General features: G+C 32.3%; 1 protein-coding gene across 1 annotated transcript in view; it reads right to left on the bottom strand.

Annotated features, from left to right (window-relative positions):
• The window catches only part of LOC124363172 (protein lap4-like), a 92,171-nt gene that overhangs the window by 30,385 nt on the left and 42,563 nt on the right, over positions 1 to 19,223 (bottom strand). The window contains 4 exon segments of the mRNA XM_046818318.1: positions 15,167 to 15,363; positions 15,366 to 15,435; positions 16,495 to 16,628; positions 18,050 to 18,164. Of these exon segments, the coding sequence (XP_046674274.1) occupies positions 15,167 to 15,363; positions 15,366 to 15,435; positions 16,495 to 16,628; positions 18,050 to 18,164 (516 nt within the window).

Genomic DNA, 19,223 nt, shown 5'->3' with positions numbered 1-19,223 from the left:
GTAAAACAAATATTTAAGCAATACAATTTGTTACTAAGCAAATATGCTACATAAAGGCAAAATGATATCATTGGGAATTAATTTTACCAAGATATGCAGACAACAAAAAATATGTAGAATTAACTAACATTTTTCCAAGATTTTGTTTTTTTATTTATTGGAAGTTTTTAACATGTTTAGCCCAGTGTTGTAATGGTGATGTGATAATCAGCTGGTATTGAAGACATCGGATATGCAATTGTTTATGAAGCCAAAATGTTCACTTTAATTTGCTTATGTTAAAAAACTTCCTTTTTTTGCTACATTAGACTTTTCAGGATATTAAAGTTATTTAGTCCTAAAAACATTGAGGTTGTTTATGCTTTCCTATTAGAGTTTAAAATACTATAAATCAACTGTTGTGATGATCAACTGATCAAGATTCTCATCATCTTATCATCTTATGTAGGTAATAGTACTTTTTATGTGAAACAAAGATATTAATGCTATTAACGCTACCATGGCTTCATTGTAATATAATGTAAAAATTATTATCTAATAAAATTGTTTATATTCTGCAAATAAATAATACTAAAACGGTATTTACATCAAAATTTGGACCTGAGATTGGGCATAAACATGTTAAATATTGCATAACAAATACTCATGTGTCACAATAACTATTAAAGTGTTATAAATTTGGGTTAGTAGTTTTATCACGATAATCAAATCAATCTATTAAATTATCTTATCATCTGTATTTATACTTGTGTAGGAAAAGTTTTATTGGTAGTTTTCATCTAATGAACATTTAGCATATTAAATAATAGAGAGAATTAATTGTTTTTCTCAAAACAACTATCTAAATTTAGAAAAATAAAATTCAACATAAATAAATAACTCACAAACCAAAATCTAGATGGACTTTTGGTACACTAAGTTAAACTCTTGTCTCACAGAGAGAAACACACAACACATCTAGACAATGTTATATAAATTAATTCTATTTTCATACACATACTCTCATAAGACTTTCAACATCAACTGTCTTCTACACATACACTAAGGAACCCACATACATAGTTCACACATTCCAGCTTAAGATTTCTAACTGAGAGAAAATAAATATTGATCACAATATGGATGTTACACTCAAGTTGTGAATACAGGGTGTTTATCAACTCTCTATAGAAACTTTGTGAGTTTGTTTAATAGGTCTACACAAGCAAATAGTCTAAAGCTTTGTTTAAAATTTAGTTAGCTTGAAAATGTATAGCTTTTAACCAGTTTAATTGGAAGCATTGTAATTTAGCACGGTTAGTTACTGTACTAAAATCTAAGCTCTAAAAATAACATATTTCCACTGATTTCAAAATTAAATTAGTTTAGTTTTGTAACATTACGTTAAATTTTACAAAAAAACAAACACACAAATAGATTGCATTTAAATGTAAAAATTATTTTCCGATCAAAAAATAAATAAAAGTCCAAAATCTTTAAATAAAAGTAGTACCTTGTGGGTTAGTGTTACACAAAATTAAACAGTGGCAGTAAAATTTCACTGATTTTGTGTTTTCTCATTTACACGAATTTAGATAATCTGTTATTTAACTCATTTATTAACAATGTCCAAAAATGTGGACATAAAAAATATCAGCATAAAGTCTTAGTGTCGGTTTATATAGATGATCACAAAAGATTTGTTGTAAAATATTTAAAAGTAATAAAACTTTGACCAGTGTTACCAAAATGATCAGAGAGGGAGAGATCATGCGAAGACATCCATGATGAAGAACGTTCAGGTTGACTGTCTGTGATCACTGAAGATTTGGTAAGTGGAAATGAAATGAAAATTTGTGAGGACTGAAGAAGCACAATAACCACTCTTGCCAAGGATTTTTCTCAAATTTCTAGGATCTGTCTTGTATAAAAATGTGATTTTGATGGGTACCCTAACTTCAAGAAAAATATTGGACAAAGTACCTTGACATTTTTACTCATTACTATGAAGAAGGAGATGACATATTGATTTAAATCATAGCAGAAGATGAACATGGGTATACAATATCACCTCTAAATCTAAACAATAGTCTATGTGGAATGGTGGCTCACAACCTGTCTTGTCAAGGTCAAAGCTAAAAGAACTACATAATAGTGTATATCATGTCAAATGTATTCTGGGACAGACATGGTGTTTAGTCCATAGATTTCATTAATCCTGGAAAGAAACATCAGCACAGAAGTCTACTGCGTGACATTGGCCATGCTCAGTTGAACGATTCAAAACAAAAGTCACAGCATGTTTTGACATGAGGGATTCTGAAGAAAACGTAAAGCTGTGTTTATTGCAGAGTAAAGTTGTGACACTACTGTTGCATAATGAGAAGAAGGATAATCAATTTTAATCGTGAATACTTCCACAAGTACTTGCGACAGCAGCATCACTGGTTGTAGTGGGAGTTGATGCAAAATGTGGTCACACACAACAAGTAATATCTCAGCAATGTTTAGAATTGAAATTTTAATGCTCGACTCTACTATCCAGTTCTTGTAAACAACTGTCCTACAATGGTCATGAGCACAGCTCTCTACTTGAGTTTTTCTATCCAACGCTGCTCTGAAGCTCCCACATGAACAGCTGCCACGGTACAGTTCGTGAGAGGTTTCACGCTTGTTTAGACTAACAATTTTTACCATTGGACATAAAATTGTTGCAATTTCTTGGCAGTGTAAATCTAAGTTTTGTACATTTAACGTGATGTATATAACAGTCACTGTTAAGAAACTAGTAAAAATATGATTTGTATTTTTGTATAAAGTTAAGTACAGATACGATAAAGCCATACAAGATTACAAAAAAACCCTTTAGTGCTTTGAACATCTTGTTCTTTTTGATGCGAGCATCATTAGTGCTTGAACTCACACACTATAACGTATAGGCAGTTTAGGTAACAAAATTTGAGGTAAAACACAACCAAAGAGATAGGTAACGTCTTAACTGTAAAATTTTTGTTTAAATTTACCAAAAAATAGTCCCACAAGTTTCACAGAGAATTGATAAACTCACTGTGTTCGATACAGAAAATATGAACTTGACACTAGGCTAAACCAAGTACAGTGTCAGTACCCAGATTATTATAAGATTGGTCAAGTTTAAGTTAATCTCATTTCATGAGATACACCACACACATGCTTTACAAACACTTAACTGTAAGGAAATACTGTTGGTTACTGTCACTATATACAACATTATTTTTATCTACTTTAAAAGTGAAAAATGGATATTCATTCTCAGTTGTAAACAATAAAATTCAACAGCTATATAACGTATACTCCATTAGGATAAGGTATTCAAAAATTGTTTAATCAAATTTGTGCGTAAATTGTGCCTCCATTTGGACCAAAACACGAACAATAAATATAACAGGATTCTTAATATGTAATATAAAGTATAAAACATGAAAATCTTTGTAAAATATTTTTCATTACTGTTTTTATTGACTTACATAAAAAAAGATTCAAAAAATGAATATTTTTTGCAAAAGTTTGTATTTTTTTGGTTCAAGAGAATGTTAAAAATATTATGTATCTAAGCACCAAAAGTGAAACCATATAAAAGAACATCAATTACGTTATTTTACAATAAAATACGATATTTCACATCACAACGAAAAATGATAAGTATTATTGAAACACAAGCAATAGCATGTCTAAGATGTAAATTATAGTTTTATTTGATTTTTACAGAATTTTGCATTTTGAGCTAGAATTTAACTAATAAACAGTTCATATTTAATTGGATTAACAACTATGTAGGAACCTCGTGTAATTCAAATGTCAAAAGAAAATAATGTCCTCTAAAAATAACTACATAGCAGTAGTATTAGGATTGTGAATTGGAGAAGGACAAATGGCAAAGACCTACAGGATGTTGAATGGAGAGAGGTCCTTCTTGTTCTCAATGAGAAGGAGATTGAGAGAACTATCCTTGTTGGGTTTGGGACCTCGATGAGTATAATCGGTGTTGCCTTTCTAATAGCTTATACTCTGCACATGTTTTCAGAAATAATGAACACACACGACCAAAATTTATGTAGTAAATGTGTAGTACCCATCAATTTTAGATGTCAACGAAATACATACTAACGTGACCAGAACTGTAGCCTCATTTTAAAGATACATGAAACATGTTAGTCTGTACTGTACTAGCGACTTGGGTTATTTTAATAATTATTCAGTTACTGTACAACCTTGTTATCCGGGCCTAATTTATCTGGACCTCTAGGTTATCCTGATGTTGTTTACAGAATGTAGGGAGTCCGGTTTTTGAAGAATAAACAATTTCTGATTAATTTCCAGTGTAAATTATTTTTTCGTTAACAAATACTCGGTTTTCAGAATAATGTTATATCATGACATTATATGTATTTATTATTTTCTAAACATACATTCATTTATTTGTTGTAGCAGGCCTACAACAGGTTTATAAAATTTTAAAATTGGAAGATGTAAATAAGCGGCTTCAGACAGACAAAAGTGTAATGACTGTTGAGAAAATTGTATCAGCAACCTGATCTTCAACGATAACAGGGGGTAATGAAAACGATTCTGATATTGAAGAATGGAAGATACCATTACCGACTGGTATGACATTTCCATCAGTGAAAATGAAGCAGTGTATGTATCATAGTTAAACAAAGAGACTACGGTTTTTTTACAAAACAGTAAACAAATTTTTTGCATTTGTTCTCCATTCCATTCCATTATAATTAATCTCTAAAAAAAGCTAAATAATTCACTGGCTCTTTTTTATTAATACGGATAAAAGAGTTGTACTGTATTACCTACGGTTGTCTGTCATAGATTTTAAACAGTGCTTGGCTATAAACGAGTTTAAACTAACCCAATCCAACCTTAATTTTGAATACAATGAAAAAATACAAAACTTTTACTATAAAAAGTAAAAAGAAGTAAAGGATATCTTAGTTTACCAGGTGAAGTTAGAACAAAGAAGCCCTTTTTAACACTTAACATGGAGACCAATGGCTTAAATTTAACTTTCAAACCACCACCATCAACCATATAATATAAGATTTGATTATACTATTTGAAATGTACGGTGGTGTAAAATATTTTATTTTGATCTCATTTCCAAAAAAGGGTATGAAGAGGTTTCAATTAACAGCTCCCATGTTGTAACTAATAAAATAAATTTTTGACTATAGTGAAAACCAGTACTGCATTCCATGCATGTTTATCTTTTTTGTTCAAAATATTGGCCAATAAAAGATTTGTATCTCACAAAAGGGTCACTCTGAAAGATTTGAGAAACTGGTGGACTGTAATAATCTTATCTGATTGCCTGCCTATACATGACAACTTAGGTTGTCCCTTTGGAAACATCAAACTCATGAAGTCATGGAGTTGGCAAGAAAGCATTTACGGTCTATGAATTTCTTGAAGGTTTGACTCAAGAGGGATGTGTCGAATGTATAAAAATTGCCTTTAGTTGTGAAGCACCATCCCATGCTACTGTTGAAGATGGTATTCAGAATTTAAGGTGCCTTCATTTGCTTCAAGACGACAAACTTTCAGGAAGGGCATATTCTGCTGTCACTCAAGAAAACATTGTCAGGTGCATGCTCTGATGCAACGGACAGAAATTTCACTTCTTTAATGATTGAAGCTTTTATAGGGAATAGGACTGCAGCAGTACAAACAATATTGCATGGTGTTTGAAGATGAGCCATTCCCGCAATTGTCATAAAAACAGTGATCATAGAATAAAGTAATGTACAGTGTTTACTTCAGGAGTGCGGGACTGGTGAAGGCTATTAAACTGGAGGGACAAAGCAAATTGAACTTTGAAGTTTTCATCTGAAAATGCATCAAAGTGATGGAATATCCCCCTTTATTCAACTGACCTCACTATATCCGACTTCTAGTTATTCAATATGAAGAGACATTTGTGTGGTCGTTCCTTTTCTATGAAAGCCAAACTTGAAGGTGAGAATCGTCAACATTTTGACTACATTTCAAAAATTAAATGGCTGGCACTTTCAACGAGTGTAAAATCCAACTTCAAAAGTGCATTGATGCTGGAGGAGATTACTTTGATCACACTAATGCTTAAGTCCAGTACAAAAACTCTTCATATTTCTCAAAACTTTTAGAGTGACCCCCATATCAATGCATTACTTTTGTTAATACTTAGACTTCACCCAATCTCCTCTAGGAGAAAAGAAAATGCAATTTCAATTAATCCTATTGTTATCTTCTGAAATTTACAGAAGATTATTATAAACGCAATCTCTCTCTTAACCCATTGCGGATCACTGACGAGCTGGGCTCAGTCACGCAGCGGCCGGGCCTAACGGCACGATGACGAGCTCAGGTCGCAAAAGCGGTCTGCTTTTAAGTTTCCCTCCAAATAGTTCTATTAATGCCTGATAGATCAGGCAATCGTCTTTACTTGTCAACTAAGAGTGTTTAACAACGGTCTACGTTTAGAGTTTTCAAAAGTGTTATAAGTATCCTACAGATCGCAGTTGTATGTCGAAGTTGAAATATCATTCATATGAGTTTACTCTCTGCTTTTTAGCGCTTCTGATTGGGTGGTTTCCTCAGTTGTTATAATACTTTTGAGGTTAGTTACACAACTAAACGACACAGACGTACATGTTGGCAGGTTTAGTCTAGACAATGGCCCGGATGTTGTAATCGCTTCGCCCGACCCGCTTTATTTAGACTATGATACAGACATCATCCCTGCCACCCCGGAACCTTGCTCGCGTGTTATCGTTCCTACATCACAGATACCCCAGCAGGCCCATGTTCCATTTGAACGAATACCTTCACAGCTGAATTTTATAGTATACAATAGCGAGCGATACTGTGGCGCACCATTGCTGTTCGTGCGGCCGCTGACTGTAAATTAATTCGTGCCCGCGCGCCAAAACAATACGATCCACAATGGGTTAAACACTGAACATGAAACCAAACATCTTTAACAATAACTTTTGTCTTGTCCCTTCTGAATTGTGTTTCAGACAGACTCAATTTCATTTTTACCGTTAAAATGGCATAGGTAGCTAAGTTGATCAATGTTATTTCATTGTGAACGTTGAGTTTAGTCTATTTCACCTTCCGCTTAGTGCAGCATCTCACGGACTTGAATCCTGGAATCCGGAGTCCACGTCTATTCGAAGAGATCCAAAAAAAGCGGCGACAAATGTGTTCAAAATTCTTTGCTTTTTTTCAATATCAGAGACACCTACACTACAAAAGATACCTATATGGTTTACCCAGAAGCCAACCAGTGTAATCTAGATGAAGAGATGTTCTCATTGCTCCATCAGATATACACATTTGAGTGTTCTACAATGTCTAAAACACGATCCCAATGCACAGTAGAATAAGAGTTTTCTACAGATAACCTAGCTATGGTGGGAAGGGTTGATTCAATGCGAATATTATATGCGAGTTTCCAGATTCCAGGAATGAAGTCTATGATAGTGTCAGATTTCAGACCCTGTACTAAGTGGAAGGTGAAATGAAGCTAACATCACAAACAAGCTCAACATTAATAAAGCCAGTATTTATGATGGCCAGGAAAACGTATTTATTTCCTACAATAAAAATTTGGACCTATTATTTTCAACTTGCTCCTATTTATAGTGTGAGGGAGATAAAATGCTTATTAAGCAGCATTGGGTAAACCGTCTTTAATTTGATAACTGATCGTTCACGTAAAAAAATATATAAGATTACATATTTCAAAATCCGCCGGTTAAAACTCCCATTCTACTTTGGTCAATAGAGTGTACAGAGCCATTTCTGCACAGTGAGGGTTTATTATAATCACATGAGTTGTAACAATTATATGAGGAAAGGAGGTGGTAACTGCTTTCTTTTTACCTGAGCTACAATTGTCACTACTACACATTAAAATATAATTATATTTCAAGTTTGGTTCCTTTACTATTTTATACCATGTAATTTGCTGGCACAATTCATCTACAAGAAACTACACAAATAAAACATAGAGTACATAACAGTGTTAAAAAATTATAATTGAGTGACAATGTCGAATGTGTAAGTACGTATTACAATATCTTGTAATGGAAGTTAACAACAACACTCAACAATATTTTAAAGTTTCACAAGGTAAAACGGGACCCACTAGATGAACGTATTCACATAATTTTCTTACATAACAATACAAACTGCATATATTCACAACAGATTTATATATATACGGAATTAAAAACAAAGAGGCTGTGCTGTTCGACTGTGTAAAGCGTATAAGTAGGTACATAAAGCGCACAAGTGCAGATTGGTCGAGTGTTCCCCACTTATAGCGCAGTGTTATAGATGAGTTCTTGATGAGCGATCATTCTGAAACGACAAAAATCATCACTGCTCTATCTCAAGCAGTGGTTCCTCTATTTAAAATTAACACTGACGTGGGGGGATATGCAGACATATTCCCAATCCCCAAAACTAGTATGTTTTGTAGTAGCTGATTTTTTAACTTTATAATATAAATATGACATTAGATGTGGTTATTATTTATTCAGTGACATCAATTTGGAAATTTCACATTTACGAAATATGGTTTTAAAATTATAATACTATGGTATCTCAACAAAAATGTCTACATTTATTAAATTTTTATATGTACATGGCAGACGCTCATCAAAATGGCTAAGAAGACAATAAAACAAACTTCCGGTCTACACTGCATCAAAACACTGCTCACACAATGAAATGCTTGAAATATTTTGGCCTTGCGTTTGAAAGCGATCTTCAATCAATAGACGTTAAATTTAACTGTCAATAACACATGTTCGGCTGTACATCTTAACTACTGGCAGATAAATGTGAAGGGACAGGGCTGTAACGTAACTGGTTGAAGCTTAACCACCCAATGACCAAAATGACAATATGATCAATACGATTTCTTACCACAGACTTAGCTTTTTGATGATTTGATGCCATCTATCTTGTTTAAGGTATATTATTTATTAATAATTATTTCCTAATTTTATGTCATTATTCTTGGATAATACTACACAATTTTTGCAATTGATGTACTTTTGTTTTGTCTAATCTATATTTACAATTAAACATCTCTTGACTGAAGCTGGTCCTCCTCACCAAGACCAAAATATTTCAAGAATTTTATTTTGTGAGCGATGACATGGAACGATTTGACATGGTGTAAATCGGGACACTTAGATGTCAGTTATGACAAGAGTCTAAGAAGCGAGATAAACTGCCCAAAACTAAAAACTGCCAAAGTATGTCCAGATTTTTGTAAAAAGCTAAATATTTTAAAACTTGTATTGAGTATAAATTAAAGTGATCCTCAAAAATGAATAAAAATATTGTAAATACAAACAGAATTAAAGGTGGTGCAACTAGTTTTGATTGTCTTATTTTCAGAGTTATTTCCCTTTAAGATAAATTCACCATAGACAAAAAATAAACATTTGAAACTTTTTTATATCTCAACACAAACATTTTAAGGCATTTAAAGTAAGAATTTTTGAAACTTTTTATAGTTAAGCCCAAACAAATACAACTGAAGTTAAGATTTTACAATACATACAAGTTATGGATTACAGGGAATGACATATTTTTAAAGTAATTTAATAAAATAACAGTTTTTACAAATAAAACACCTCCTTTAGTAATTTTGAAATACATACAGTAAAAATTCAAATATTCAGGAGTTTTTTTGTGGGCATAATCACAAAATACCTCCAAATACTAAGTGCCTGCAATGTCTTGTGGAATGACAAAAAGCAAACTTTTTTTGTATTTTCTTGTTGTAATTAAAAATAAAAAAAACTAACTCACTATTGCACCACCTTCATTTTTTTAATAAGCTCCAATGAGTAATTCCTTCAGTCCAAGAAAGGAAGTATTTCCTGAATGTTCAAATATGGAATGTGGGGTAAAATATGGATATTATGATATGTGGGGTGTTAATGTGAGTGATTATCTTTAAACAGGTAGTACATTTCTTCTTTAAGATGGCATTATAAGTGTGTTCTTTGGTAAAATTTTCCAAACAAAAAGTTGCAGTCAAATTTTTAAATTTTTAAACTTTTTTGAATTTAGTAGGGAGATTACACAGAAAAATTCAATACTAACAAAATTCACTACAAATGTCTACTTCTCTTTAAAACTTAATTTTTGTACACATATTTGTTATGTTCTAAGACTTTTACATCTACAAAATTCTCATTTTTCTCCAAAAAACTCTTTGTTTAACCTAAAAATTTTTCCTAAGCAAAAATATATGGTTTAATAAATATTTACTAAAATTAGATGAAAAGGCGTCTCTTCGTACGATATTGCTTCTTTACTATACATACTACCTAGCGTACCAGATCAAAAGTAAAATGTTACATTTATAAATTCATTTAGTGAGAAAAGAAAACAACCAAGAATTATTTCAAAGAATTATGAAGTATATTAAATTTTTTGCGTATTCCAACTCTTTAATTGAAAATATGTTATGTAATATTTGTTTCTGTGATGCCAACATATAAAATTCCTTTCTCAACTCTTATATATTGCAATGAATTAGATATCCCCAAAAATGTATAACAACTATGAACTAGTTGCAGAATCATAAACAAGATTTTTGTATACTGCACAATTCTTACTTATAAAGGTTTTAACTTATTTTATAACTACAGCATTAATAACTTTAAAATGTGGATTATTTTGTACACTTGATACGTCAAACTTAATTCTATTAATTGTATAATGAATTAAGTTTTAATAACTGTTTATTTAGTATTTTAAATATTTTAAACCAAGGTTTAAAACACTCTTGCACTAAACAAGGTAATTAACAAATAATAAGAACAGATAATTATCCACTAATAAATAACTTAGAAATGAAGTCACAGCCATTTCTATTGGCAGCCGGCATAAGATGTGTTACAGTAAAAATAAAATACATAGAGGTTTTCAGCGCCACCTCAATAATATTGGACTACAATAATTGTGAGGTCCTGTTTAAATTTATAAAAAGATATACATTTAGCAGTAAAATGAAGCATGGAGGCACCAATGAGGTCATAGTTCAAGTGACCATAGTAAGTTACATGAATAATGTGACTTACATCAGATACCAATAGTCCTGGCTATGGCTATAGCAACAAATAGATTTATAGGCCGTCAGGTGATTGAAGAAACTGAATATGCATTTTAGTGGAAAGGTGTCGACTGCACTACCTAATGAGGTACAATAATTCTGCATCCTTGCACCAGTTTCTTCGCTCACCTCACAGCCAATAACTTTTACAAACATAATCCTCCCCTACACACAAATGCTAGGAATTCATTATTTTACAATGGGTATTGTATAACGAATGTCGTGTGACTCGATTTTAGCAATGCACGTTTTCAAAACATATCAAACATGAGCGAGCAAGATGAGAGATGTTTTACTTCAAAATAATTAATTTAAAACAAAACACAATTCTTTCATCGCTTGGAACACACAACTGTAAATGGCAAAGAAAATCATCGTCTCTTTTAACAGATATAGTTTTGTAATTTAGTTATGGTCCTACAAGTAAAGACAGTTTGTTAATAACAATTTATGTCTTGTGGGGTTACAAGATTATTGAGTTTCCAAATATTTATAAAACGTTATCAGTATATTAAGATGTCAACCTTTAGACCTATCAGACCCGATTAATGTCGTATAAATGAACTATCTAAATGAGCCATAGATGCATTGACATGATGCATTTACGTCAATAGATGTATTGACATGATGCATTGTCATCTTCGGTTTGACATTTCAAGATGACAGCCACATGTGAAATCTACCTTCCCTCTGAATAAGCCAGAAGGGATATTTTTAGTCAAACCAAACTAAACGTAACCAAACCAAGCTATAACGTAAAATTAGTTATGTATTGGCAATGACTAACTTTATTAAACTCGTCCATTTTTACAAACCTTCTTTACTTAACGGACACCCAGATATATAAGAGAATCAATGAAAAATAAATCTCAACTAGAATATTTCAACAACCCATCATAGTCATGAGGGATTTTTTTTTATTCATCCCAGTTTTTGTATGAAAGGGGAAAATTAAATCTAGATCTAAAGTTTCCTTAAACTAAATTACAATATGGTAGACCACTACAGTTATAATCTGTTTATACAGCAAGAGGAGAACAATACAATACGTCAAGCAGTCAGTTTATGTCATGCAGAGAGAGATGCAATCATGGTATCTTTTATCTTTACAACCATGCTGTGATTGTGCAACAACGATATCGAGTACAGCACATCAGTACGGTACCGGTACTGGTACTGGTGGAGTTAACACTTCTCAGGGGTCACGAAACAACACAACCAAAATTGTGAGAACACACCAATTTATGTAGAATATTAGTTCATGTAGATTTTTCCAGCAATGATTGAGAGATAATCCACACGTGTGCACAGTGTTTACCTAAACAGTTCTGCTACTGCTTACCATTGATACACTGAGGCAGATGTGAATTATGGTAAGTTGCATGCTTCTACGCCTTAATTTTATGCATTATTGAAATATTCGTCTGGTTGGAGGTATTTGATATTTTCCATGGATAATATGAATTGTAAATGATCAATAATGAAAAATGCACAGCTAGAGTGTTGGAAAACAACAAACAAATCAATGGAAAGATTAAAATTGTACAACCAAGTTTTTACTTCTAAAATTCTTACTTTGGAAACATATTACAAACATACTGGTTTTAACAATAAATTGATATGTGCATAATAAAAGTGATAAATAAATATAAAAAATAGCACTTAACATTTATTTTATTTGTTTACTTCAAAATTTATACAAAATTGCAGCTGATTATTCAGCACTGAAGTGTTGAGAGCAATAAGTTTTAATTTATCACCCTTTTTAGTGCAGTATTTATCACAAACTGAACAATATTTTACTGTGCAGCTGAATGAAATTTTAATTATTATACTTATTAATTATTTAACATTAAAATTACAACACATGCAAAATTATCAAGCCACTTGAAATAATGCAACACTACTCAAATGTCTACGGACAGTTTTGGTGTGATGACAGTGCACAAATTATAAATCATAAATATAATAAATTATAGACAAATGGAGATTTATTTGACACAGTAAACTGAGCAAATTGGTTTGTTTCAATCCTTTCAATAATGGAATCAAGACGTTAATTTCATTGCTATTTTGCTTTATACAGTAAATTGAGTAAACACCTTAGCTGTTTTAAAACTACGGAAATATGTGGATAATTGTAAAAAACATTTTGCAAGTAATCTAAACTTGATTATAAACAATTATTCCTGAAAATATAATGAATTTTTTAAATTGACCCATTCAGCATGTATAAAAAATACTCCTTCAAAATAAAAAAAAAGCTTTATTGAATATTTTAAATTCCACCATTATACAAAAATGGTTGAGTTCATATTTTAAAACATAAACCACATAACCTACAAAATTTAAAAGTATAAATGAAACACAGAATAATTAATTAATAATTTATTATTCAATTATTAATCGTAAATAGGAAACTGAAATATTTGCTTATGATCCACACAAATTACATTTTTTGAATTAACTATTCACTTCCACTTGTGGACAAAGGGTGGGCAGCATATCCAAGGGGTTTGTGAAAATTCTTAAATTAAGCTTAGATGAAATTCTGGATAATATCAATATCTTGTCATGATAAAAACAATACACATAAATAAAATTAAGAACATTTTGAAAAAATATTGTTATGGTTTTAAATACTGTATATTTAATTGGACTTCATGTTATAACAAAAATAATTAAAATAATGAAAGTTAAAATAAACAATGTACTATGTGTAACTGGGGTTTTCTTTTAAATAACTTTGAATCGTCAGAGCTTCTAAAATTGTATAGAAAAGCAACTCTGTAACCTCCATGTTTCAAACATAATACTAACCTTTCTTTACCCTACATTCAATTTGAATCAATTTCTTATAATCCTTCCGTATAAAATAATACAGTGCCAAACACCCAAGAATATTAAGTAGACGTTACTTTACAGGATTTCCAAATTAATTTTTTTTCATCTTGTCGATTCCTTTCAAAAACAATTTCACCTACATTTACTTCCAAGATATTTCACAGTTTCCAAAACAACGTCACAAAAAAAATGAAAACTGAATTAGTGTCTAGTTTTGTTGAACACAGTTGATCTGAAATGTGAGAGAGGGAAATGTCACCATGAAACTATCATGAATGGACATTTTTTAGCATAATCAGACACTTTGCACAATGTCACACTTGGGACGATTTACACAGGGAAAACAAATGTTATTCAAGACAAAGAGAACACAATATTAGTATTGCCCATTCAGGAGTGGGTGAAACAATGAACACTGTTGGTGCAGACTAACTACTCAGGGGGGACGGACACATTCACTAGATATAACGATAAGCAACACAGCTGTCTAGAGTCAACACCAATAATCGGATATTCGATAAATCTGAATGTGTGCTTTACATTGATAATTATTTGTAATGCAACATGTATATGGACTCTGAATTGGGGCAAATAATTTCTTAATTTATGCACAATATAAAGTTTTCTTCTTTCTTTTCATACATTTTGCAGAATTAATTTATAAAACAAGTATAATACTTTCTTTAAAAATGTAACATTGCCAGCAAAGACTATTTGTGTACTACTCTTTTATTCTCAAAGTAACTTAGTTATTTGTTCATTTTCAATAACCATTATCCTAACAGCTTTATCCAATTGTGGGTCTCATTCACAAATGAAAGTTCCTGCACGTTGGTTCAGCTGATAATTGAACTAATGGTTCTAGCAGATGGTTTATTATTGAGAGAAACGTATATTCAGGTACAGAACTTACATGAACTTTTAAGACGTAAGAAGATACTCAATATTACAGACATTGTTAATTTTAAGTATCTGAAATTAATGTTCGTAAATGAATTGGTGTCCTAATTAAATGACTCCTTGCCACAACCTTGGTTCGTAATAGGGGAACAAACAGAACACTTAATTATAAATGGTTTAGTATGAAATGCATTCTGACTAAAAATATACAATGATCTATAGAATGAGTAACGATATACATGAAAACAAGAGTGGAATGTGACTCACCGAGAGTTGTGGAGCCAACGTATGCCCGCTCATGACGATCGTAGTGGTCTTGAGTGTGTCTGTGGCCGTGGACTGAGGGCCCCCGGGCGATCGTGGGGTCTCCAGCTGTCCTTGCGCGGCCAGCAGCTCGGCCGCCCGCACTACGTCCATCACCTTGTCCCCTGCCGTCTTCTCCCTCTCGACCTCGACCACCGCCACACCTCCATCGTCTCTCGCTTCTCCTTCTCCTCTTTCTCCCACTCTACCAGCTCCTTCTTCATCTCCAACTCCTTCACAAGACACCCGGACACAGTTAGCCTTTTCATTCCTTTGTCTGAAGTTTCTTTTTGACGATGGAAGGATTATGAAGGAAACATGATTTTTCCGGACAGTAAGTACGGAAGTAGTTTACTGATTACTGAATCGGCTGGTTACAATTAGTATCACATAACTGACATTAAGATTATATCATAAATACAGTATGTTGGCGTATTAAACATACATAGATAGACCATATAAAATAGATTTTTATTTCTCAGTCAATAAAGAGTATTCAAAGAGAATTGTCACAGATTTCAATATATTGTCATAAGGTCATCACTAAACATTTTTTTTAGATAGCACAAAGTTAACCAGTTCTTAATATAAAGATTCAGTAAGAAGTTTAAAAACATCGTTGACTATAAACTATCATAATCTAAAACTACTATTACAATTTAAAATAATAAAAAAAAAACTATTTTATATGAAAGGGTCAGCATTTATCTCATGTTACAGATGAAGAGTAAGATAGGAATATCCACAATGTACGCATACTGCTTAATGTTATCAACAACTGAAAGCAATGAAACATTGCAAAGACATTTGACAAAGGTTACAAAATAAAGACAGGAACTGCAATCTAAATATAACAAATCTTTCTATATGTAGCTAACTTGGACTTTATCTATGTCAGAGATTCATAACAATTTTGAGAAAATAAAGTATTGTGAAGATATACCTTATTATTTCTAGTTTTACTTCAGCAATGCACTGATTAAGGTATGAAAGGAACACAATAAAGATGATTAGTATCATGTACAATACACTGAAATAATTTAAAATTCAACAATTCAATTTCCTTTTCAGCGTTAATCTTGAGCCACTAGTCTATGTGAGGATCTTATCAAACAGAATATGGAAGACAGTTGGTGTAAAAATCACAGGCAGGTTGTGAACCGGCGTTATCTCTAACTCAGATCCGCCTTAGACCATCTGGCCACTGCCTCTCCCAAGAAATACACTATCTGACCACTGGCTCTCCCCAAAAACACAAACAAACAAAGAATATTCATTCAGATTCCTCATACCTGCTTAAATGTGTCAGAAGAGTCATCATCCCTGTCTAAACTGGACACGCTCTGCGACAGCGACAACCTCTCAGACTTCTCCTTGATAAGTTTCCCTTCCGCAAGTAACCTGTCAACTTCTGTCTTGTCATAGCCTGGAACACAGTCATCATGATCATTATTGACTCAACTGAAAACTAGACTTACATAGGATGGGAATCAGCTTCCTGTATTAGATTAAGATTCTTGACTATTAAATATTGTGGCTCGACTATACGAGGTAGTATCAGAAAGTTCCTGGACTCTACTTGTCTTTTTTTATGCAACTGCATAAGCCAGCGCAGCAGTAGCCTCTGCTGCAATAGCCGCTGAATCATTGTGCAGAGTTTCGTCATCATGAGTGGTTAGGTTATGTTTACAAGTTGTGCTTTGTTTTTGTTTGTTATCATTACACACAAAAACAAATGCAACTAGCATTCGTAATGGCTGATAAATTCGAGCAACGGACTTGCATCAAGTTTTGATCTAAACTTAAGAAATCACCAACAGAAACTTTTGAAAATGTTCCCAAGAAGCTTTGGAAGAACATTCACTGAGCAGAACACAGGTTTTTGAGTGGTACGCTCATTTCAAGGCTAGCAGAACTTCAATTGATGATGATCATCGTTCATGACAGCCTTTCACAAGCAAAACAGATGAAATTGTTGGAAAAGTTTGGCACCTCATTCATGAAGGCTGAAGATTGACACTTTCCAATTGTGGAAGAAACACTGGGTTCGTTGTATCAATTCAAATGGAGCTTATTTTGAAGGGGATAACAGCCAATAATAGACCAGGTAAGAAAATACAAAAATTAACAGACCTAGTCTGGGAACTTTCTGAAACCACCTCGTATCACTTTCTCCAAAGTCAACATTAATAACGAAATCTAAATCTAAATAAAGGCTAGAGTTAACCCAATGTGGATCCTTTACTTCGGCCCCAGTGGGCACAAAGTAATTTACATGTCGGCAGCAGAACAGTAATACTGTGCTGCACAGGATCATTCAGTGGTTTATTATCAGTATTTCTAGTATTATTAACAGCACATAATAATACATATAACTGACATCATTAAAGAAACAGGATTTTTCATGACATCATGAAATGCAAAACTAGTTGCTGTTAATACTTTTATTTTTGTGAGGCCTTTCGATAGCAAGGCTATCTTCGAATTAAGTTAACAGTAACCAATATAAGCTCCATCTACAACATAGTAGCTATTGTTAAATCATCTGAGGATAACAATAGATCCAGTAGTGTTACATAGCAGAGAGTGAATTCAGCTGAACATCCAACACGCACATACTAATATATACAAACATAATTAAGTAAACTAACAAAAATAATTTTGCTGAAATCGTTAGAGACATTTAGTAAACAAGCTATTAGGAGGTACAATTAAAAATAGATCATCACCACCACTAGGCTTGCCTGCTGCATAACGAGATATTACAGTGATCTGTCATAAAGGATTAATGTTAGTATTATTAAATAAAATAGTAATAATTTGAATTTAAAACAAAAAACAAATTACCTCTACAAACAACGAGATGAATAGCCTTCCCAGAATTCCTTAGTGCGTTGACTGCTTCTTGATGAGAAGCACCGAGCAAAGAAACTCCATTGACTTCCAGGAGCCGCAGTCCCACCTGCAATTTACATTAAGTGTATTTTAGTTGTAAAACAACGAGATAAACATGGTTTATAGTGATTACAGTCTTACACAATGGGTGATGTATTTAGGTGTCATATCGACCTCATGGGATATGAGGGTGACCTGATGCCCTTTTGTTTTAAGAGCAGATATTGTTGACTGTATATTTTCTACCATTTTTTTACGTAATCTGGCTGATAGCATCAATAATAATTATTGATTTTCTAATAAAACCAGGGGTATTACCGCCAATGTCTAATAATAATATAAAAGTAACACTTTTTTAAAAAGTTAATTAGTTTTTCTACAAAATGACATCTCTCCTAGCTCTCTAAGTCAATTAGGAAAGCTCTTAGATCAATTTTAGAATGCTTGTTCAGGTCTTCCTGGCACATTTTTGGAAACTTTACAAAGCCGTATTTCGGAAACGGTTTGAGATAAAAATGTTAAATTTGCTATTTTTCTTAGTCTCAGCACTTATTATACCAAATTTTAAAATAATCTGAAATGGTGAGGTAAAATTTCTATCTAAAGTCTGTTGATTTGTAATGACCCTATATTGAAATACATAACTTTTACTGACATAAAAACTTTAGTTAGAATATTAAAAGTTGATAAAATCACAGTTAGCTTATTTGTATAAAAAAACCGACTAAGTACTCATGCACTAAAATCATAGCCCACATTGACTAACAAAAAAAGATTATTCATACATCTTTGTAATTGGTTTTCTACTATACAATGGAATTGTCCGATTCAATTGTAAAACAACTCTTTGTATCTATTCCCTATAGATAGTAAGGATCTAGAGAACTATATATTTTTTTTAACCTATTAAAATACATCCATAATATTAAAACATAACAAATTGTTATTGATTAGATTTATTTCCATCCCACATTATTTAGACACAAAATGTAAATTACTACTCTCAACTGATGGTTCACATTAGTATGCACTAAGCGCAAAACACAATACCAAAAACATCAAAATCAATTTGAAATCATCTTTTGTTTTGCCTGCCTGGTTACTGGAAATTACATAAGATAAATAA

The sequence above is a fragment of the Homalodisca vitripennis genome, chromosome 5, assembly GCF_021130785.1.
Source record: "Homalodisca vitripennis isolate AUS2020 chromosome 5, UT_GWSS_2.1, whole genome shotgun sequence".
NCBI lineage: Eukaryota > Metazoa > Arthropoda > Insecta > Hemiptera > Cicadellidae > Homalodisca > Homalodisca vitripennis.
This window is presented reverse-complemented; position numbering and strand designations above follow the sequence as displayed.